Below are 24,044 nucleotides of genomic sequence, written 5' to 3'. Positions count from 1 at the left end.
TGAGCTGTTACACTGGTGCCGAAACCCGGGATCTTGAAGTACACCCCATGAAATCCTCCCAGTTGGCAGAGATCCTCAAATCCCTCGCTGGCTTACACCAGTCCCACCAACAACCCCTGCTTGAGCTCCGGCAAGATCAAAATCGCCGTGTAACACTTTTCAGTGGAAGGAGGCAGTGAGAAGCAAGGTTTCCTGGTTCAGGTAGGCGTTTAATTGTGCACCTTGTCGCTTACAGTTCCACACACTCAACAGTTTAACAAGCAAATAGTTACTTAAATAGTCCCACTTCATTACATCATCGACATAACAACATTTAACACCGTGGCCTTCCTTGCGCCAATCTCTCTCCCCGACTGCTGGCGGTGTGGTTCTTTTAAGCCGCTCTCCCGTGCTCACTGAAATTAAAGACAGGTGTTAGATATAAATTTAGCTCAGATGTAAGCGCCCTTACCGCTTTCTCTCTCTCCAGAAAGATGCTTGACCATGCCCCCGCTGCCACACGCCGGTTCTTTGAGATTCTTCGGGCATCAAGCAGAGGACCGGCATGCAATCCGGAGCCTTCTCAGCCAGGAGAGAGCCCCGGCCGCCTCCCCGGACAACCACAACCCCATGCCCCCACTTCTGAAGATGGGGGCCGAGGACCCGGACGCCTTCCTCGACTTGTTCGAACGGACCGCTGAGATATGGAGCTGGCCGCATGTTCAGTGGGCGGCCAGGCTCCTCCTGTTGCTGTCCAGGGAAGCCCAGCTCGCAGCACAACAACTGCCGGCGGCAAACCTCCTGGCTTATGAAGACCTGAAGAAGACCATCCTGCAGCGGGCTGGCCGCAGTCCAGAGCAGCATCGCAAGCATTTCCGGTCAATGAAGTTGGAGACGACCGGCCGCCCGTTTGCCTTCACCCAACATCTCCGAGACGCCTGTCGGAGATGGCTGCTGGCAGGGGAACACGACGTCGAGGGAATAATTGATCAGGTGGTATTGGAGCAGCTCATCCATTGGCTACCGTGAGGAATGGCGGAATGGGTCCAGTGCCACCGCCCGGCATCGCTGGAGGAGGCTGTTTGATTGCCGGAGGACCATATGGCGGCATATCAGAAGAGCCCTCCCACTCTCTCTCCCCTCCCTCTGTGTTTTCCCCGTTCTTTTCCGCCTCCCCTCTTCCCTCTCTCTCTGCTCTCTCCCCAGAGCCTGTTCCTGCCCCGCAGAGGCAAGGAGTCCCGCCACTGAAGCCAGTTCCCCACGCCCGGGGTGTTGCATCACCCACAGCAGCAACAGTGCCCCGCCACTCTCCACCTCAGGTGGAAGTGTCCGACACAGTTACGGGCATGGAGCCTGGAGTTGCGGGGATCCGGGACACTTCCAGGATCAGTGCCCTGTGATGGAGATGGGAATGGTGGTCCGGATCCCCGACACTGCAGGCTGCCCCCGAACGGGCCGGAGCGTACCGGATACCGGTAAATGTCAAGGGGGGTATTCACCAAGCATTGGTGAATACGGGTTGTAATCAAACCACTATCCACCAATGCTTGGTTCAACACGAGGCTTTGGGCACAGCTAAAATGGTGAGGGTGAAGTGTGTGCATGGGGATATTCACAACTACCCTGTGGTGACCCTTGTGATTAAATTTCAGGGAACAAAACATAGAGTGGAGGCCGCGGTTAGTTCCAAACTCACCCATCCGCTGATTTTGGGGACTAACTGGCCTGAATTTAGAAATGTATCAGTAGATGGGTCCTGCACTAAAGCAATGAGATGTGAAATGTGCGATGCTCTGGCAGGGGAGGCGGAGCCAGGGCCATCTTTGTCTGCTCCACGTCAGGATGACGTGAGGGGGGGAAGAGGCTGCAGCCCCTCCCGTCCTCAGGGGATTTCCCGAAGGGGATTTCCCTTTGGAGCAGTCGCAAGACGAAACCCTCAAGCACGCCTTTGACCAAGTGAGAGTGATTAATGGTCAACAACTCCAGCTGAATGTCGCCCTTTCATATCTTTATTTTACAATTATAAACGAGCGGTTGTATAGAGTGACACAGGACGCTCAGACAAAGGAAGATACAACCCAGCTCTTAATACCGTGGAGCCGTCAGGAAATGGCGTTCCAGGCGGCTCATTATAATCCCATGGCGGGTCATCTAGGGGAAAGAAAAACATTGAACCGCCTAATAGCTCCTTTTTATTGGCCGGGCATTGGCGGCGATGTCCGCAGGTGGCGTGCGGCATGCTGCGAATGCCAACTGGTGAATCCACCAGCCACCCCAAAAGCGCCAGTGCGCCCTCTTCCGCTGATCGAGGTCCCCTTCGAGATAATTGGAATGGACCTCGTCGGGCCATTAGAACGGTCAGCATGCGGATATCGCTTTGTATTGGTCCTAACGAACTATGCAACACGATATCCTGAAGCAATGCCTCTGCGCAACATCTCATCACGCAATGTTGCGGAGGCACTCTTCAAAATAATCTCCCGGGTGGGGATTCCGAAAGAAATCCTCACTGATCAGGGCACAACTTTTATGTCACGGACACTACGCGAGCTTTACGAATTATTGGGCATTAAATCAATCCGCACCAGCGTTTACCATCCACAAACAGATGGCCTGGTGAAGCGATTTAATAAAACTCTTAAAAACATGATTCGTAAGTTCGTGCACGAGGATGCTAGAAACTGGGACAAATGGCTCGATCCCCTGTTATTCGCAGTACGAGAGGTCCTGCAAGCCTCCACTGGGTTTTCCCCATTCGAGCTGCTGTATGGGCGGCGCCCGCATGGCGTGCTTGATGTTATACGTGAAGCTTGGGAGGAGGAACCTTCAAACAGTAAGAATGAAATTCAATACGTTCTTGATCTTAGAGCAAAACTCCACACTTTGGAGCAACTAACACAGGAGAATTTGCCCCAAGCTCAAGAACGACAGCGCCAAAGGTACGCGTATTACTTCCCACATCGAGCTCCAAATTACTTGCCAAGTGGCAAGGACCCTTTGAGGTCACACGACGAGTGGGGGATCTCGATTATGAGGTAAAGCGAACCGATAGAGGGGGTTCACGTCAAATATATCACCTCAACCTCCTGAAATTGTGGAGAGAGGCGGTCCCTGTGACGTTGGCTACGGTAGTCCCGGAGAGGGCGGAGCTCGGGCCAGAGGTGAATACAAAACACAATCATTTCACCCTGGTCACTTGCGGAGACCAACTCTCACTGTATCAACTCGCAGAGGTTGCCAAGTTGCAAAAGGAGTTTGCAGATGTGTTTTCCCTTCTACCGGGTCGTACGAACCTCATACAGCACCACATCGAGACTGAGCCAGGGGTGGTAGTACGTAGCCTTCCCTACCGATTGCCCGAGCACAAATAGAGAATTGTCAGGGAAGAATTTAATGCAATGCTCGATATGGGGGTAATAGAGGAATCCCACAGCGATTGGTCCAGCCCGGTTGTTCTAGTTCCTAAGAGCAACGGGTCTGTACGGTTCTGTGTGGATTATAGAAAAGTCAACGCGGTGTCTAAACGTATATCCAATGCCTCGCATTGATGAGTTGCTCGATCGGTTGGGCACTGCTCGATTGGGCTGGCTGGCTATTATAGGAGATTCGTGCCTAATTATTCGGATGTCACAAGCCCGCTGACTGATCTCAATAAAAAGTGCCAACAGGTGTTCATGCAGGTAGCCACACTTTACGGGGGGCCACTTTTACATTCACTCGATTTCTCTCTCCCTATTGTCTTGCAGACGGACGCTACAGACAGAGGGCTGGGGGCCGTACTCTCGCAGGTGGTGGAGGGGGAGGAGCGCCCGGTGCTGTACATTAGCCGCAAGCTCTTGCTGAGTAGAGAAGGAGTGTCTCGCCATCAAGTGGGCGGTCCTCACTCTCCAGTACTACCTGTTGGGGCGGGTCTTCACCCTCTGCTCAGACCACGCCCCACTCCAATGGCTCCACCGCATGAAGGATACCAACGCGCGGCACAACCGTTGGTATCTGGCTCTTCAGCCATTTAAATTCAAGGTGGTCCACAGACCGGGAGCGCAGATGGCTGTCGCCGACTTCCTTTCCAGAAATGGGGGGGAGTGGTAGACAGGCCGGATGTCTCACCGGCCTGAGTCCGGCGGTGGGGATATGTGGCAGTGGGGGCATGGTCAAGCGTCCGTCCGGAGAGAGAGAAAGCGTAAAGGGCGCTTGCACCTGAGCTAGATTATGTGTAACACCTGTCTCTAATTCCAGTGAGCATGGGGAGAGCGGCTTATAAACAGCCATGCCACCAGCAGAGAGAGAGAGAGCGTCTGGCACAAGGAAGGCCACGGTGCTCCTGAAGCTGCTACGTTTAATCTGTTATGTTTATGAAGCTGATGTGTTTAAGTTACTACGTGCCTGTGAAGCTAATGAATTTAAGTCTACGTGCCTGTGAAGCTGACGAGTTTGTGAAGTTGTAAAGCATTGAAGTGGATGATTAAAAGTCCTACCTGAGCCTGGAAAAACCTGCTTCCCTGTGTTCTCCTTCCCTTCTGTTTGTGAGCTGTTACAATAAGTCTCGATCAACTTTGCAAAACATGATGGAGCAATATTAGCCCATTCCACGTTGCATAATAGCTCAAGCTATACCAAGTTAGTTGGGGATCGGCGATAGACAGCAATTTGAGGTTTCTCCACAGCAGTTCAATAGGGTTGAGTTCAAGACTCTGACTGGGCCACTCAAGGACATACATTTTCTTCATTTTAAGCCACTCCAGGATTGCTATGGCTTTGAGTTTTGAGTCATTTTTCATGTCTTGGAAAAAGTTGAGCCCAGCATTTGACATAATATAGGAAAATAAGATCTGCCATTTATGTGAAAATGGTTGTGTTTAAACAAACATTTTCAAGTGTCTTCGTACATTTGTAGACATGCAGATTCCAATTGTGTTGACTTTAAAAACTGAATTTAGCTCGAGAAAATAGTATTTGCGTGCTGGCTGTAAAGGACTATATCATTGGTTTGACTCACTGAACGAATACACCCCTTCATTGAACCAGTTGGTCATCTCATTCATGAACAAACTGAATGTACTGGTGTGCTGGTATGACATGAAGGAATCAGTCATGAACAAGGATCTGCAGTTCGGCTGAATGGGAGGAGGAGCTGCAGGTCATTCATTGACTTCGTCAATCTCGTTCAACAAGAAAAAGGGCCGGATGAATTATGCATAAAAGTGAGAGATGAACACACATTACAATGATATATGAAAGTTATTGAAACTCATGATTATTTTTTATGCTAGTATTGTTGTCTTTTTTGTATAGCTTCATAAATGGTTATGCTCAGAGGTTCACAGCATGATAGATATTCTTCCGTTGTCATTTGGGGGAAATGCTTATGATGGTTAAACACTCTGTAGTGCTGAAGTCTCTTAGTGGAATTGTCGACAAGCACATTTTAAATTATGGATGATTATACTTGTTTTGGTCATGAATGACTGCTTTTGGTTTAATGCAATTACTTAAAAGACGGTCATTTAGTGCCATATACAAGCGCGAAGGCGTGCAGAAATGGTCAATGAACTAATCAATGAACGAATCTGAATGAATTTTTCAAAAGAATCGAGTCACTGAAATGAATCAAAATAACCACTAGTGCACATCAGCCACATAACACTATCCCCACAGTGAAACACACTGGTGGTAGTATCATGCTATAGGTGCTTTTTTCAACAGTAGTTTCTAAAAATCTTGGGAACATTGATGGGATAATAAATGCTGCAAATTCCTCAGAGATTCTGGATAAAAACCTACTCCCCTCTGCCAGAAAGTGTAAACTGGGAGGAAGTTTGTGTTTCAGCAGGACAAGGACCTAAACCACAAAGCCAGAGCGACACTGGAGTGGCTTAAAATGAAGAAAATGTATGTCCTCTTGTGGCCCAGTCAGAGTCCTGACCTCAACCCTATTGAACATCTGTGAAGAGACCTCAAAATTGCTGTCCATCGCCAATCCCCAACTAACTTGGTACAGCTTGAGCAATTTTGCAAGGAGGAATGGGCTAATATTACTCCAACATGTTGTGCAAAGTTGACAGAGACTAATCCAAAAAGACTGATATAATAGTTGTGGATGCTGCTGTGTTTGGGTTCAGTATGAAAGTACCTCATATCAGATTATAGAGTCACAGCCACTAAATAGGGAATTACTTACCAAATAGTAGGATATTAATTTGGTTTAATTCTAGCTTTCGTTCTGAAGAAGTATTTAACTTTTTGAAATTGCAGATACCAGTCAGTGAAATCATGCATGGGAAGAAAAAGAAAGCTTCATCAGTATTAAGACAAAGGAAATGCTATGGTGAGGATTTAGGTGTGAGAACTACAGAGAAAGCACCGTGAGAAAGAACCACACAAGACCCCCGACAAATGACCCAAAACAGTGGGAGGAGGATCATTACAGGTTCCTGCCTGTTTCTGAAAACAAAGAGGAGGAGGAGGGTGGAATGCTGAAAGAATGAGAAACAGAGTGAGACTGTTAACTAGGGGCCCACTACAACCCTTGGCAATGGAGAAAAGTGCAGACTCATCTTAAAGCAACAGTTTATCATTTCCAACATTTCATTCAATGCAAAAGATGTTAAACTGTCAATAAGATGTTCAAGAACATGATAATGGACCATGAGCAATATAAAGATGATTTTCACAATTTTCAACCATTCAACAGCCTAGCTGAATGAATGGTCTGATTTCAATAAGTCATTGAAACAAAATCAAATCAAAATCACTTTTATTGTCACACAGCCATATACACAAGTGCAATGGTGTGTGAAATTCTTGGGTGCAGTTCCGATCAACATAGCAGTCGTGACAGTGATGAGACATACCAATTTACAATAATATCAAATTAACACAGCACAATTTAAAGTCTAATACACACATAATTACACACAACAATATACAAATAATAACATACACTGTACAGTATACAATACACACAATATAGATACACATTATTCAATTAAAAAAAAAGTATATATAGAATGTACAGTAGGTTGTATTGTACTGTATTGACATTCAGGCTGTCGGTTGAAAGTTGTTAAGAGAGAATATAATATAATAATAATATAATTTATGACAGTCCGGTGTGAGATATAAGAGTAATAAAGTGCAGTGCTGATGTATTTTGATCGTGGGAGATCAAGAGTTCAAAAGTCTGATTGCTTGGGGGAAGAAGCTATCATGGAGTCGGCTGGTGCGGGTCCTGATGCTGCGATACTGCCTGCTTGATGGTAGCAGTGAGAGCAGCCCATGGCTCGGGTGGCTGGAGTCTCTGATGATCCTCCGAGCTTTTTTCATACACCGCCTGGTATATGTCCTGGAGGGAGGGAAGCTCACCTCCGATGATGTGTCTGGAAGTTCGCACCACCCTTTGCAGTGCTTTGCGGTTGTGGGCTGTGCTATTGCTGTACCAGGCGGAGATGCAGCCAGTCAGGATGCTCTCTACAGTGCAGGTGTAGAACCGTGTGAGGATGTGGCGGTTCATTCCAAACTTCCTCAGCCATCTCAGGAAGAAGAGGCGCTGATGAGCCTTCTTCACAATGACTTCAGTGTGGATGGACCACGTGAGTTCCTCAATGATGTCGACACCCAGGAACTTGAAGCTGCTGACTCTCTCCACTGGTGCTCCATTGATGGTGATGGGACTGTGTTCTCTGTCTTTTCTTCTGAAGTAAACCACAAGCTCCTTTGTCCTACTGACGTTGAGGGAGAGGTTGTGCTCCTGACACCAGTGTGTCAGAGTGTGCACCTCCTCTCTGTAGGCTGTTTCATCATTGTCAGTGATCAGACCTACCACCGTCGTGTCATCAGCAAACTTAATGATGGCATTGGAGCTATGTGTTGCCACACAGTCATGTGTGTACAAGGAATACAAGAGTGGGCTGAGAACACAGCCCTGTGGGGCTCCAGTGTTGAGGGTCAGTGATGAGGAGATGTTGCTGCCTATTCTAACCACCTGGCGTCTGCTTGACAGGAAGTCCAGGATCCAGCTGCACAGCGAGCTGTTTAAGCCCAGAGCCCGGAGTTTCTCATCTAGCTTGGAGGGCACTATGGTGTTGAATGCTGAGCTGTAGTCTACAAACAGCATTCTCACATAAGTGTTCTTTTTTTCCAGGTGGGAGAGAGCAGTGTGTATTGTAGATGCAATGGCATCATCAGTGGAGCGGTTGTTGCGGTAAGCAAACTGCAGTGGGTCTAGAGAGAGAGGCAGCACAGAGCAGATGTAATCTCTGATTAGTCTCTCAAAGCATTTGCTGATGATGGGGGTCAGAGCAACAGGACGCCAGTCATTTAAGCAAGTTATTTTTGATTGCTTTGGAACAGGCACAATGGTGGATGTTTTAAAGCATGTGGGGACTACAGACAAAGAGAGGGAAAGGTTGAAAATGTCTGTAAAAACACCAGCCAGCTGGTTCGGCTTTGCGGATATTCACCCGTCGGAAGGATCGGGTTACATCCGCTACAGAGACGGAGAGTGAACTAACCTCTGTATCTTCGGCTGCAAGAGCTCTCTCCACGAGGGCGGTGTTATTTCCCTCAAAACGAGCATAAAAAGTATTTGGCTCATTCGGGAGAGAGGCAGCGGTGTTCATGGCAGAGTTTTTATTCCCTTTAAAGTCCGTGATGATGTTAATTCCCTGCCACATGCTTCTAGAGTTGGTGGTGTTAAATTGTCCTTCAATCTTGTTCTGATTTGCCCATTTTTCGGAGGGCATAACTGGCTTGTTTATGCTCTTCCGCGTTCCCGGAATTGAAAGCAGAGGTCCGCACATTAAGTGCCGTGCGAACATCGCTATTTATCCACGGCTTCTGGTTCGGATAGATCCGTGTTGTTCTGGTCGGAACGATGTCCTCCACGCACTTTTTGATGAAACACATTACGCTATCAGCGTAAAGCTCGATGTCGTCATCAGAGGCGAACCGGAACATCTCCCAGTCCGTGTGATCAAAACAGTCCTGTAGCGTAGAGTCTGATTGGTCCGACCAGCACTGGATCGTTCTGAGGGTGGGTGCTTCCTGTTTCAGTTTCTGCCTGTAAGCGGGCAGAAGCAGAATGGAAGAGTGGTTTGCCAAATGGTGGGTGGGGGAGGGATTTGTAGCCATCCCGGAAGGGAGAGTAGCAATGGTCCAAAACCCCGTCCCCTCGTGTGTTGAAACTAATGTGCTGGTGGTATTTTGGTGCGACTGATTTGAAATTGGCTTTATTAAAGTCCCCGGTCACAATGAACGCAGCCTCAGGGTGCGCGGTTTCCTGCTCACTTATACTCCCATACAGTTCCTTGAGTGCCCGGTCTGTGTCGGCTTGTGGGGGGATGTACACAGCTGTGATAATGACTGCTGTGAATTCCCTCGGTAGCCAGAATGGTCGACACAGAAGCATAAGAAATTCCAGATCAGGAGAGCAGAAAGACTTGATAGAATGTACGTTCCTCTGATCACACCAGGATTTGTTGATCATAAAACATACACCACCACCTCTTCTTTTACCTGAGAGGTCTTTCGCTCTGTCTGCTCGGAGCATGGAGAACCCCGCGGGTTCAATGGCTGAGTCTGGAATCTCCGCAGACATCCAAGTTTCTGTTAGGCAGATAATGCAGCAGTCCCTCGTCTCTCGTTGGAAAGAGATCAGCGCTTTCAGCTCGCAGAGCTTGTTATCCAGAGACTGAACATTTGCCAGTAGAATACTGGGTAGCAGGGATCGATTTGCGCGGCATCTTACTTTGATGAGAACGCCGGCTCTGTTTCCCCTTTTCCTCCTGTGTTTCCGTGTCCGGACTGCCCAGACAAAGGGCTCCGCTTGCGTGTTTGTAAACAGCGGGTCGGCATTGAGGAATTTGAAGTCCAGTTTATGGTGTGTAATTGCTGAACCAATGTCCAAAAGTGTTTGTCTCTCGTAGACAATAAGGCAGACAACATCCAAGACAAAAAACATAAGAATTGTGAACAAAACAAACAAAACACTACCATGTTGTGTCGAAGCTCGCAACACAGCAGCCATACTCGGCACCATCTTGAGTCCTAATTTAACCTTTTAACAAGGTTAAAATAGAGGATTTCAATATGTGTAAAAAGTAACGTAACTTGGGGAAAATATTTCATACTGAGCTCACAGCGTGCCTTCATGGAAATGAAAACTAATTGTCTTGTGTCTCTGGGCACATGCTGCTAAACACAAAAAAAGCTGAACTTTGACCAGTGAGACAAGTATATGATAACAAATTTCACACATCAAGGGGGTTAAACAATATGGAGGTAAACTCACCCAGATAAACTATATAACATTTTCTTGCTCTCTCCTCTAAACATTAACATGACACCATCATGTTTTACCAAGGTTGTTCAGAAATTAATTCAGAATGAAAATAGTTAGTTTGTATATGCCTAATCAATCACAATGAGAACACCTGAACAACTTTGGTGTAGAATCTGTAGATATACCAAAAACTAAATAAATAAATAAATAAAGAGCTGTTATGTGGGGATATACCTGTGTGATTGGAGAACTGCACAGAGTTTATGGAGTCCACTTCAAATCCAAGCACCTATAAGAGCAGTGACAGGTTATGTCAACATTACATACATACTACATAATCTACTTCTAAGGGTTGAAGACTTAGGTGTCCCTGTAAAACAGCCGGATCTGCTTTGCATATCGCAATTACATTATCTGCTGCAGTTATCTAACGCACTGCAAAAGCGTATCTGTCCTTTACCTGCAGAGGAAACGACGCCGATTTGTTTCCCACATATCCCCTAACAACATGACTCTGAATGGAAAGAACTCTGCGGTCCATGTCTGACAGCACTGACAGCACTGACAGCACACAGCATATGACTCTCGCTCAAAGCAAAACACAAGCAGCCTTTTTAAGTTCTCATTAGACCCGGTTTCACAAGAGCCCAAAAGACGAGAGAGCGAGCAACATGTAAAATAAAAACACACTTCAGAAATGGACACTGAACCCTTCTGAGCTGGAGGGGCGCGACTGGAGTTTTCTTCAGGCATTTGAAGCGGACACCTAGGGGATTTCAGCATGTTGACAAGAACTGACCAATCGCGTTACGTCAAGAAGTTTGTGTATAAATAAAGCACTGCGTTTACTTGAATAAGTTTCTGAATGCGTGTGCTAGATACTATCCACGGATCTTAGCGATTGTATTGGACAAAATATACGCTAAATCATGTATTTAAAACGTAAAAGTTGTAAGTAGTTTTTAGGGAAGTGTGTTGTAATACTTAAAGGTCTTTCTAGGATTGTCACTCGCTTGAAAATAATATGAGTAAATGTTTTAGTTCTCACAATACACATGTTCTTACAGTAACAGTGGAATACATTTCTATCATATCAACAATCATATCAATCATATATATATTTGTAGATGTTTTAAAGAGCATGACATTATTCCATGTATCCAACATAGGTTGGTGTTTTTAATTATTATTTTCAGTAAGCATGTTAAAATATTTTTAGTGATGAAAAAGATAATTCTTAACACAATTATTTTAACAAAATGTGTTGGCAGGGGGCCTGGGTAGCTCAGCAAGTAAAGACGCTGACTACCACACCTGGAGTTGCGAGTTTGACTCCAATCAGGCTTCCTAAGTAACCAATTGGCCCAGTTGCTAGGGAGGGTAGAGTCACGTTGGATTAACCTCCTCGTAGTTGCTATAATGTGGTTCGCTCTCGGTGAGGCGCATGGTGAGTTGTGGTGGATGACATGGAGAATAACGTGAAGCCTCCACACGCACTATGTCTCCGCGGTAACACACTCAACAAGCCACTAAAATGTGCAGATTGACGTCTCAGACGCAGAGGCAACTTAGATTCGTCCTCTGCCACCTGGATTGAGGCGAGTCACTACGCCAGCACAAGGACTTGAGCATTCCAAATTGGGGAGAAAAGGGGAGAATGTTTTTTTTTTTTTTTGACAGTTAATTAAAATAATTATTAACAACAGCAAATTTATTGTCAGTATTTATAATATCAGTGGTGTGTTACATAAAAACATACAGCAACATAATTTTTTTTTTCAGTAAATACATTACTTAGTAAAAACATTTAATTTTTTTCATCCAACATGTGTTAAGAAGTTTCAATAAACAAATTAAAAGATTTTTTATTTATTTAAAAAAAAAATAACTCTTAACATAAACTGTTTAATCATATTGACCGTTGTGTCAGTGGTGTTATAGTAACATAAACATAATAAAACAGCAACATAACTTTTACAGAAAATATATTACTTAATAAATCTGGCCTGAGGCTATAGATTATTTCCAATAATAAAAAAAGAAGTACTATTAATGACAGGACACCTTAATCCTCAAACTTCACTCTATAAATGAATAATTATACAGTTTCATTGTTTGCTGTATTTAAGGGGCATGTGTTATATCAAATCACTCAAAGTAGGAATTTTACAGTGGCCAGCCAGCCATATACATGCAATAGCTAATAATCATTTGCACTATAACTTGTAAATTTGAACTCTGGAGGGGTAAAATATAAAAATTTTAAATTCCACTGTTTCTGCCTTCTATGCTGAAACTTAAGGGTCAAGGCTAATGTTGACAGAACCTGAGATATGAGGCATATCATTCTCTTCTAAATGATTTGAAGACATTTTGTGCTTTCAGAGAACAAAGAGTTCATACGTCATCCAGTGCTATCTGCGGCCTCAAATTCATAAACAAAGTAACTATTCCATTTATAATCAAACTCTTTTATATAATTTATTCCTGTCTTATTGTATAATCACACAATCCATTGGATAAAGACATCAAAGTAATCAGAATCATGCTTTTAAAGACATGTAGTGTAATATTGTTATTTTCAAACAATACGAACACTCATGGAGTGGGGGGGAGGGTTCTTTTCCGCATATCGCGGTGCCGTTTTGTGGTGCGTTCTGCATAACGCAGCGGCCCGTGCGGCCCCTTTTCGCGGTCGGCCCACCGGAAAAGTCCCGGTTCTCCCAATGGCCAGTCCACAACTGACTCACGCTGCTCTGTTCCATAAAATTAGTTGAGGAAAAGACCACATGACTAATGCGCTTTATTCAAAGTCTTCTTTAGCTTTGTGTGACAAACAGACTGAAATTTAAGTTATTTACTGAAACTCTTGTATGACCTCTATGGTCATTTTACATTTACTTTGAGTCATTTAGCAGAAGCTTTTATCCAAAGCGACTTACAAATGAAGAACATAAGCATTTTGTCATACAAAAGTCAACAATATCTTTTGTATAGTTCTCATGTGGCTGGAGTACTAAAGATGCTTGCTCCAAAGAAAGAGACAGACAATTGTTAAATAGTAAGTGCATTTAGTGTGGATTGGTTAAGTGCTCTCGGAACAGCTGGTTCTTGAGTGTCAAGATCGTATAGAAGATCGTGTGGATGTTGGAAGCTCATTCTACCACAGAGGGGTGAATGATCAGTCAATGGCTTCTTTGTGACAGGACCACCAGATGTCGCTCGTTCATTGACCACAGAGAGCGAATTGGTACATAGACCTGGAGGAGTAAGAACTGAAGTAATTTGATGCGGGGAGCTACAGGTAGCCAGTGGAGTGAAATCAAGAGTGGGGTGGCGTGAGCCCTCTTTGGCTGATTGAAGACCAGAGGGACTGCTGCATTCTGGACCATCTGCAGGCTGGCCAAAAGAGCATTACAGTAGTCCAGTCTTGAGATAACAAGTGCTTGGAACAGGCGCTGTGCAGCATATTCAGACAAGAATGGTCTGATTTTCCTGTTATAAAGCGCAAACCTGCAAGATCGGGCAGTTGATTAGGTGTGGGCGGTAAAGTTTAGCTGGTCTTCAAACACTACTCCCAGGTTCGTGGCTGTGCTGGCTTTCATTAGTATAGTTGAACCAAGATGAATGGTGAGGTTGTGGTCAACAGACGGGTTGGCTGGAATCCCGAGGAATTCTGTCTTGGCAAGGTTGAGCTGAAGGTGGCAATCCTTTATCTAGGCCGAGATCTCCGAGAGGCAGGTAGAGATATGAGCTGAGACTGTGGTCATCATTCACTTTCATTGTATAAAAAAGAGCAACATGGACATTCTGCTATAAATTACTAATTTAAAGTATTAATATACTAATAACTAATTAAAAATTAATACCAATAAATAACTGATTATTTAGTTATTATAACTAATATAACTAATAACAAATTTATACAAAAATGACACATTTTTTGTTCCATGGAAGGAAGAAAGTCATACTGGTTTTGAAGTTTTTAGAGCACATTTTAAAAAACGACAGATTTTGAGCCAAAGTAATGCACAATTGTATGAAAGACAAAAAAAAAAAAAAAAATAGGAAAATATTAAGTATAATAATTAAGCCTGAATAGTAAAAAAATAGCAATGATAATACAGATTAAAACAGAAAAAAATTGATAGATAATGAAAAGAATAATAGAAATAATAAAAAAACAAAGACATACAACAACTTAAAAACCACTATACACCTCAAACAACCTCAAAAGCTAAATAATTAAAGTTAGCCTTTAAGATGTATTTAAAAATCACAAGCATAGGATTAGACTGAACATAAGACTTTTCCACAATTTAGGGGCAGCTACTGAAAAAGCCTGATCACCCTTGGAATTTAAGCGAGAGCGAGGAATGCAAGCTCACCTGCTACCTCTCAGTTTAAGGTTGGTGACTAGTTTACTGCAACTTCACTTCACCTTTGAACCACTGCCTTAAGCTGTACAGTTTTCATGTCTCCAACATCACTTCATACTTGCAACGTGAGATGTGTATGCATCAGGAATGAGATAAAACTTTGATTATAATACTGACATACTGACAGTTATGTACACAGACATAAAAAGTGTATCTGCATGGACTCACTTGTTCTTTTCAATTTGTACATCTGTTCAGAATGTTCATATGGTGGGGGTATCAGAGCTGGGAAGATATATGCACAAATGATGGAGATACGAGAAAAAAAGAGAGGCAGACTGACCCTGCGAAGTGAACTCTGTTTACACTTAGCAGAGGACACTTTGTTCAGCTAGGTTCACATCACAAGAGGCTCTACAGTTTATATCAACCACAGCACTGGTGTTTCAGGAAGGAAACATGCTGAGGGCCTCAGTGTAGCGCAGGCCATTGTGGTAAAAAGCTGACAGCATGTATAATTGTATTTATGGACCTGTTGCCTTTCCCATGAACTTCCATTGGACGCTTTTATGTTTATCAGTTATACTGTCACTTTGTGTAAAGTGTTACTGCACAGATGAAGAAACTGAATCATCAGGTGATCAGGCAAGTCGCTTGAGACTCATGTGGCAGATCTCAATGAGGAAAGCAAAGATGAAAGAGAAAGGTAAGATCAAATCTCTGTCGTAACACCTTTATTATTAAAGTGAATTTTCATCCTAAAGAATATATTGGAGGTACAAAATAAAATGAAAAATTAGGCATTTTTATTTTATATTCATGTAAGCTGAAATGTGTAATTTCTGCGCTGTTGCTGTCAACAAACTGTTTTCAAACTAATTCCAGAAAACTCCCCTGTCTTCCATTGGTTGTACAAACAGATAGCCCTGCCTCAACAGGCTGCTCAAACAAAAATAGGAATGTTTTGATTGCACCACAGTTATACTTTTAGGTAAAATCGCAAAATGATTACACAGCAAATTGACATGTTGCTTCCGAAATGTACCCTGAAATCAACCCCATTTAGCCAAATTACTGACTAAGTGCAGTCCTCCATCTTACATTTTTGCATGATAGCTGTCAAATCAGAGACACGGTTTCTGGTCCCATGGGAACCAGGAAGTAATCGCGTTCACATAAACTAGGGATGCATCGATTGATCCCTATCGGTCAACCTTCGTCATAAATCTGTGATCAAATATTGCATTATGCGATTATGCATGCTCTCTGTTTCATTTACTCCAACATGCATGCTTTCAGTGTCAATCATGCGTGCACACAGTCTCTCATCAGACACTCAACCCAGCACTATTTTGTGAGAACCCCGGTTTAAATAATTATAATAATAATAATATATATATATATATATATATATGTTTTTTTGCAATACCACATATGACAGCATTTAACAGTTTAACCTTCAATAATGGCACTGCATCTTCAGACATTGCATAATAATTAGTGATTTGTGTTACAACAAAACACCAAAGACATATCATAGATACAAATGATTTCACACTGGAGCAGTTTTGGAGCCTGTAGGAGATATACACTCACGGAGCACTTTATTAGGAACACTTTGGTCCTAATAAAATGCCAGACGTGGTCTTCTTCTGTTGTAGCCCATCCGCTTCAAGGTTTGACATGTTGTACATTCTGAGATGCTATTCTGCTCACTACAATTGTACAGAGCAGTTATCTGAGTTACCATAGCCTTTCTGTCAGCTCAAACCAGTCTGGCTATTCTTCGTTGATTGTTTTGTGTGAAAATCCCAGAAGATCAGTAGTTACAGAAATACTTGAACCAGCCCGTCTGGCACCAACAATCATGCCACGGTCGAAATCACTGAGATAAAATTTTTTCCCCATTCTGATGGTTGATGTGAACATTAATTGAAGCTCCTGACCCATATCTGCATGATTTTATGCATTGCACTGCTGCCACATGATTGGCTGATTAGATAATCACATGAATAAGTAGGTGTACAGGTGCTCCTAATAAAGTGCTCACTGAGTGTTTCTCTCTTATTTTTAAACGTATCTCTGCTGTGTGTGATGCTCTAATGGTTTTTACTGGTTGCCAGTATGTCACAATGATCATTGACAGCGACAACAGAACTATTCATACCAGTTTTCAATTGAAATAAATGTTAGCATTTCACAATTAATGTAAATATAGTGTGGGGGATTAACATACAGTATAACTGCACCTTATAACTTGCAAAAGTGTGGCAAAGTACACATTAAAAAGATATATCAGTGATTGGATCGGTGATGGCCAGTTACAGTGTTAAAATATTAGTGATTGATATCTGCCTCAAATTTCCTGATCGGTGCACCACTAACACAAACAATGGTGAGTATGATCTGAAGGTTGCATTTCCACTCTAAAATTACATTTTTACTTCACTGACAGTTAGGTTTAGGTTTGGGGTTTGAGTTAATAAAATATGCCTTCCTCATTGAGATCACATGTGCCCGTACATTTAACAGCACTTCCAGCTTCGGCCACTGGGGGCAGTGATTCGAACTTCAGTAAGCACAGACTGATTTCAGCAGCAAAACTTTCAACCTACTGTTGCTGAATTAACAGTCCTTTTGTCTGAAATCAAAATTGTAATTTAAGCACAAAAATTACTTTCTTGGTAGAAATAGCTCTTACGGTTGAAAAGACCGGCCGACTTGCATTTCTCTGCCGTTCTTTTAAATTCAGATTTTTAAATATAATGTCTTCTAATACTGAGGATTTAGACACACTCCATTGGCATACTGTTTTTGGCATACTACACTGTATATAGTAGTGAAGTATGCATATTCAGACATAACAAGTGTGATCAGTCTGGAAATCAACCTACAAATGGCTTACCTCTAGCCGAATTCATATAAAGTTGAGATACGGAAAATAATATTAGACCGAAAATATATTCACCATATAACTGTGCACGGCCATAGCAGATTGTTGTTTTTGTTGTACAGAAACATTCTTGGTAACACTTTATAATAACAGTACATGAATAATCATGAATTAATACCTGAATTAATAGTTACTTCGGCATAAATTAATAATGATTTAAGGAATAGACTAATCAGGAACTAATGAAGAGCTAACATTAACTGCAACATGAGTCATATGAATTCATGCATTAATAATGGTCACCTTAATTACATGTTAGTACATGTTTGATAGTTAATATATTAATTAACATTAGGGAATAAACTAAATCAAACAGGCTTTATAAGAAAGAATGTAAAGTACTTCAACCTTGAATTAAATGTGAATAATTTAATCGGATCATAATTTAAAAACATTTAATAACTTTTGATATCTTCAGTTTCGCCACAAACATCACTGGATGACGCAGGATTATTCTGCATAATTTACATGGATCACCCTTATCAAATATTGAACACATTAAAGTAATAGTTCTCCCATCATTTACTCACCCTCATGCCATTCTAGATGTTTATGACTTTGTTTCATCTGCAAAACACAAATGAAGATTTTCAGAAGAATATCTCAGCTTTCTAGGCTCATACAATGCAAGTGAAGGTGGACCAAAGTTTTGAAGTTCCAAAAAGAACATAAAGCAGCACAAAACTAATCTGTACAACTCCAGTGTTTTAATCCATGTCTTCTGAAGTTATGCAATCAGTTTTGGGTGAGAATAAACCAAAATGTAAATAATTTTTCACTGAACATCTTGTCATTGCAGTCTCTAGGCACAATCATGATTTTAAGCTCGATTACACTTCCTAGTGCTTAACGCATGCACAGAGTGCTAGATGGTGCAAGGGAGTGTAATCGAGTTTGAAATCATGATGACCAAGGAAAAATCTTTTTCACGAAATCTTTTTGTGAAAAAGGAGTTTTATTTTGGTCTTATCTCACCGAAAACCAATTGGACAACTTCAGAAGACATGGATTAAACAACTGAAGTCATATGGATTACATTTATGCTGCATTTATGTGCATTTTGGAGCTTCAACGTTTTGGTCACCATTCAGCATTTTTTGGACCTACAGAGCTGAGATATTCTTCTAAAAATCTTTGTTTGTGTTCTGCAGAAGAAAAGAGAGTTATACACTTCTGGAATGGCATGAGAGTGCATAAATGATGAGAGAATTTTCAATTTTAGGTGAACTTTTCCTTTAATAATTGCCACCAATAATTATTCTTAATAATAATAATAATTGATCTCAACCTGTTCTGTGTGATTCTCCATTCTTTCCCTTCATAATCACCATACAACTGTGGGTCCTACCACTTAGTTCACTCGTCGTCCATACACAGGCCATGTTCGCATCTCAGCTTTTACCTCATGTCAAACCAAATGATGCTAAACAATATGTGATTTAACTGGGATAAATACTGGTGTAGTACATGTGTTGTTGATAGTAAGTTTATAATGATGTGCCCCACCAAGTAAAGACATGATGTTGCATTAACAAGTAATTTAATGCACATGCATTGTTTCTTAACCTTTTGCACCAGTGAAATAAATGATATTTTAAAAGATTTGCCTATTTGAAAATACAAAGCCACCAGCATATATGACATAAAAAAACATAAATAACTTTAATGAGAAGAAAAAAAACAATTCTGAAAGACAAGTGTCAATCTTCCACCAAGATGCTTTAAATTAATGAAATCTCTTTTAAAACAAATACAGACTCAAAAGAAATACCAAACATACCTGTTAAGACATAAAAGACACTTTTAAATGACTTATAATGTGTGTTTTGTCTCTCTATATCTCTACTGATGTAAAATCGGAAATGCTAAAAATGTAAATGTTAGCACTTACTGTAATAAGTTAAAATAAAAAAAATATTAAAATACTGCACAAAACATTGTCCAAACGGATATTATGAACACTCTGACTTCAATCCTTAATTCAGTCCAACAAAACTGCCAATAATAAAAATGTCAGCATTACCATAGGAAATAGTGGCAAGCCAACACCTGGAGTGTGCCGCTTATAAGTGCCCCATCAGAAACAAACACTCTACATACTGTAGTTCAGGGCAGAAATGTAGCAAACTATCTGCACTTGAAATGGATGAAGTTCACACAATAAATGAATGTTTAAAAAATGTATGGGAAAATTAACAAAACAAATTACTATTACTATTATTAACAATGATGTTGATGATGATGATGATGATCCAATCATTATCATCATTTTAAATTTAGATTTTGAGTTCTGATTAAACTCACAAAGTAACCATGAAAAATATTGAGAAATATATCTAACAAAAAACAAATACTGATCCAGCAACATAAAGACAACCTTCCTATGATCTGGATGACGAGTTAATTGAGTGAAAGGGTGAGTATGAAATGAAAGGGAAGGAGAATAACGTAATATCGGTTGAGATCAAATTATTTGTGATCATTAATATTTGTGTTTATTTGTATGTCCATTTAAAAAAAATTGCAGAATTATACAGCATCATTCAAAAACATTTGTGGCGAAACTGCAGACAGCTACATTTATAAAATATTCAAATTATGACAACATTAAATATGCATGTTTAATTCAAGGTTAAAGTATTTCACATTCTTTCTAATAAAGGCTGTTTGATTTAGTTTATTCCCTAATGTTAATTAATGCATTAACTAGCAAACATGGACTAACATGTAATTAAGGTGACCATTATGAATGCATGAATTCATAGGACTCATGTTGCAGTTAATGTTAGCTCTTCATTAGTTCCTGATTAGTCCATTCTTTAACTCATTATTAATTTATGCGGAAGTAACTATCAATTCAGGTATTAATTCATGATTATTCATGTACTGTTATTATAAAGTGTTACCCGTTTTTGACACCTTTTATAATAATAATAACCTTTGTTCAACACGGAGCTGTGTACATGACATGTGATTTGACACTTGTTATTTAAACAAATGACAGTTGAAGTCTACAGAGGAGTACTGTTCACTGCTGACCCATAAACATGTCTATATAGATAACAAGATTGTCTGTATGTGTTTTTACAAGCAGAATGAATGTACTAGGTTAAAGAGACAGCTTTTGTAAAGTTTGTTCACTTAAATGCTTTGGATAAAAGCATCTGCCAAATGAATAAATGTAAATGTAAATATGCCTGACATTCAGTTAAAACAACATTTAAGATGAAATCATGGTGATTCACTGACCTATATAATGTTTTACTGTGGTAGCAGCAGGAAGATAGTCAGCACACCTACAGTCTGTGATGTTCATGCACAGGATTAGAGCTTCCGTATGCATCAGGTCCTGTCTGGCTGTAATCCAAAACACAAGGACAAATCTGTGACACATGCTGAGAACTTTTCACTGATAGCAAAACAATGATGATGGCTGTGTGTGTGTGTGGGGGGGGGGGGGGTGGTTTAATAGGACTTTTTTTAGGATACAGACTGGTAATTACAAGGGTATTATGCTATAAATGTGGTTTACTAAAATCATTTAAACTCAAATTCATATTCCATTTATTTATTTATTTATTTGCCAATTTTATAAGCGGGATTATATACATTCAGCCAGTAATTATTTTACGATAATAACCGGCTGACTGTATGTTATTTATTAATTAGTAAACATATTTTCTGATTTCAATATTTTCTGCTCTTGATTTTTATTCTTCCAGCAGCTGTACAATATTCTAATCGATCTCAAGGGCTCATCACTCATCAGCTCCTCTATTGCCGTGTTGGGATTGGATTCCACCTACAGATTCTGACGAATGGAAGTGTGTCAGGAGTGCACGAGCCATCTGAGTACAGTATGATTTATTTAACTCTCATTTATAAAAGGGGAAAAGATTGGACTCTATGATTAATAAGACATATGCACAGTTTAAATTGTTAGAAATTTTTTGTCTAAACAGATTAATCTTTGTGTCTATATTTATTAAGAGTGGTTTTCAGAGTAGTATTTGCAGCAGAGGTTCATCAAGTAGTAAAGCTCTTCCAGGAAAACATTCAGGAAATTTGTATTTCCTTATGAAAATGTGTAATGTTTATTTTGTACATATATCTAATGAGTTAAACTTTGCATCACTTACAATGTAGTGTTTTTCTCATTGTCTCTTTGACTTTAAGGCACACTGAGAGTATTTGCCATGAGGCCTGGTGTTGTGGGTATCCGTGGTGTCAAGAGTGAGCTGTATTTGTGCATGGATGAGGAAGGAATTGCACATGGAATGGTAAGAGAAAACATATTTTATGCATGACATGTTTCTCAACACAATGACAAAGCATCACACTTCTCAAAATCACTATCATCTATTTAACTCCTTTGTAAAAGGCATTCATTTTAGATCATGTGAAATAATGGTCATTTCAGCTTGAAAGGTATAATCCCTTTCATTATCAAAAGCAGCCAAGAATAATGACACATTTACAGAAGTATAAATATTAACATTTCAAACATTTATTTGTTGTACAGAAGCAGTTCTCAATCGAGTGTCTATTTAAAGAGCGGATGGAGGAAAATCACTACAACACCTACTCCTCTCTGGCACACCCAGGATTTTACCTGGCTCTTTCACAGCAAGGTCAGCTGAGGAGGGGCAACAGATTGACCCGACACCAGGCCCGCACACATTTCCTACCTCGTCAACCCCTAACACACTAAACACTCATGTACTGTTACACATCATATTATTTAACACAGTGGTAATCATATTTTATCATAATTATCTATATTGTAAAAATGGCATTCCAAGATCATAAGTATTAGAATGCTGAAGATAAATTCTGAAATTATAACTATCATTATGCTTTCTGTAAGTTGAATCTTGAATGGACCATTTCAACATTTTGGGTTCACTGTGCAAAATGTGGCCTTAAGTTTGCCTTAACATTAGAGTTATAGTCAATAGTCTCTATTATAGTCAATAGAGTATGTAGTGAAGTTTATGATTTCAATGGCAAAATTCTGCATTCATAAGTGCAATCTCATCAGCTGTACCCAAGCTTTAGATCTTTATGCATGATTTTGCCTCAGTAATGTTGACTTATAAAGCTGTTCAAACTGAAGAGCAATTGAATGCATCATACTTATTTATTAATTAATTTATTCTTCTTTTGTTTTAATGCTTTTTTCTATGTGTTTATTTTGTTTAATAACAAAACTTTTACTTTTACAGCTTGTCCTCTCTATACTAAAAAATAACATTAAGATTTATGCATTTCAATTTTATAACAAAATTCAATTCAGTTGAATTAAGTCATCTTTAACCCAAAATATATATATATATATATATATATATATATATATATATATATATATATATATATATATATATATATATATATATATATAAAGTTGTATTAATTTATTTTGTTACAAAGTACACAATTCAATTTGATAACATTTTGTTATGTTTGTTCATCTTAAAATAGGCAAATTGTTTGAGTTTATATTTTAATTACTTTTCAACTTTTAAATTCATAAATGACTTGAATGTGACATTTTATATTTAAATTTAATTTATTTATTTATATTTGTTAGCAGTTTTGCATCATAAGTGCGCATATTGGAAGTTTGGAAGCTTAAATAAATGTATTTATTTATTAAATGTTGTTTTTTTTAATTAATTTTTTTTAAATGTGTTTATAATTTAGCTGTAAATTACCTGTTAATATTGATGTTAACATAGAAAATAGGTTTGTCTGTAAACTGTTTTTTCTTACCATTGTGTAAGTGTATATAACATGTATTATACTTCAATGTCAACGTCAAGGCCTAATCATATTTGCTAAATAATTTCATTATAAACACAACAACCCTACCTCCGTCTGACAGAACCAGACAGACATGTTGAATGACTTAATGGTGGAATGAGCGAACAATAAAATCTTCAGAGCTTAATTCACTCTTTACTGAATAAGACATGACAGGTAAATAGGTGTAGACAAGCAGACTAGTCTCCCATAGAGCTCTCCTATGACAACAGTTCCAAGAACACATCTAATGCTTCTCAATAAAGACAAGCTTAAACTCTTAATAACATGCGTAAATATGCATTATTTATACTTATATATTAATTCATGTATTCTCTTATTATGTTCACCTATCTATCTATCTATCTATCTATCTATCTATCATCTGTCTGTCTGTCTGTCTGTCTGTCTGTCTAAAAAACACCTAGCAATTTGCCAGAACACCATAGAAACCGCCTAGCAACCACTCAGAACACCTTAACAACCTCCTAAAGGCTTACATCCCTTCAAACTTCAAATCTCTGTCCATAAACTGTAGAAATCCCATATAACCTTAAATGGTTTTACAAAGGCTTTGCCATGCCAACATTTAAAGTTTGTGTTAAACCTTATACTTTATTTTCATCTGAATAAATCTGTCAACCTTTTCTAT

The 24,044-nt window shown here is 40.2% G+C and overlaps 2 protein-coding genes across 6 annotated transcripts in view; one reads left to right on the top strand and one right to left on the bottom strand.

The window, feature by feature from the left end:
- Positions 1-11,016, bottom strand: part of pdxka (pyridoxal (pyridoxine, vitamin B6) kinase a) — a 38,064-nt gene extending 27,048 nt beyond the window's left edge. For 2 of the 3 annotated variants that reach the window (XM_051708560.1, XM_051708563.1), the window contains exons 1-2: positions 10,719-11,016; positions 10,493-10,547 (exon numbers count right to left, since the gene is read on the bottom strand). In XM_051708560.1, the coding sequence (XP_051564520.1) occupies positions 10,493-10,547; positions 10,719-10,799 (136 nt within the window). In that variant the 5' untranslated portion in view covers positions 10,800-11,016. The remainder of the gene's footprint in view (positions 1-10,492; positions 10,548-10,718) is intronic. The other variant, XM_051708562.1, reaches the window with a different exon arrangement.
- Positions 11,017-12,166: 1,150 nt separating this feature from the next.
- On the top strand, positions 12,167-22,903 carry fgf9 (fibroblast growth factor 9). Of its 3 annotated transcripts, XM_051708575.1 has the most exons (6): positions 12,167-12,701; positions 14,582-14,666; positions 14,896-15,343; positions 21,313-21,447; positions 21,767-21,870; positions 22,113-22,903. In XM_051708575.1, exons 3-6 carry the CDS (start codon positions 15,148-15,150, stop codon positions 22,299-22,301), a joined length of 624 nt encoding a protein of 207 aa, XP_051564535.1. In that variant the 5' UTR covers positions 12,167-12,701; positions 14,582-14,666; positions 14,896-15,147; the 3' UTR covers positions 22,302-22,903. The 3 variants fall into 3 exon arrangements, with proteins under 3 accessions (XP_051564535.1, XP_051564536.1, XP_051564533.1); XM_051708576.1 differs by lacking the exon at positions 12,167-12,701 and having other exon boundaries at positions 14,572-14,666; positions 21,316-21,447; XM_051708573.1 differs by lacking the exon at positions 12,167-12,701 and having other exon boundaries at positions 14,572-14,666.
- Positions 22,904-24,044: the final 1,141 nt, after the last annotated feature.

Source organism: Myxocyprinus asiaticus, chromosome 10 (assembly GCF_019703515.2).
Source record: "Myxocyprinus asiaticus isolate MX2 ecotype Aquarium Trade chromosome 10, UBuf_Myxa_2, whole genome shotgun sequence".
NCBI lineage: Eukaryota > Metazoa > Chordata > Actinopteri > Cypriniformes > Catostomidae > Myxocyprinus > Myxocyprinus asiaticus.
The sequence above is the reverse complement of the archived record's forward strand: the minus strand, read 5'-3'. Positions and strand labels throughout refer to the sequence as shown.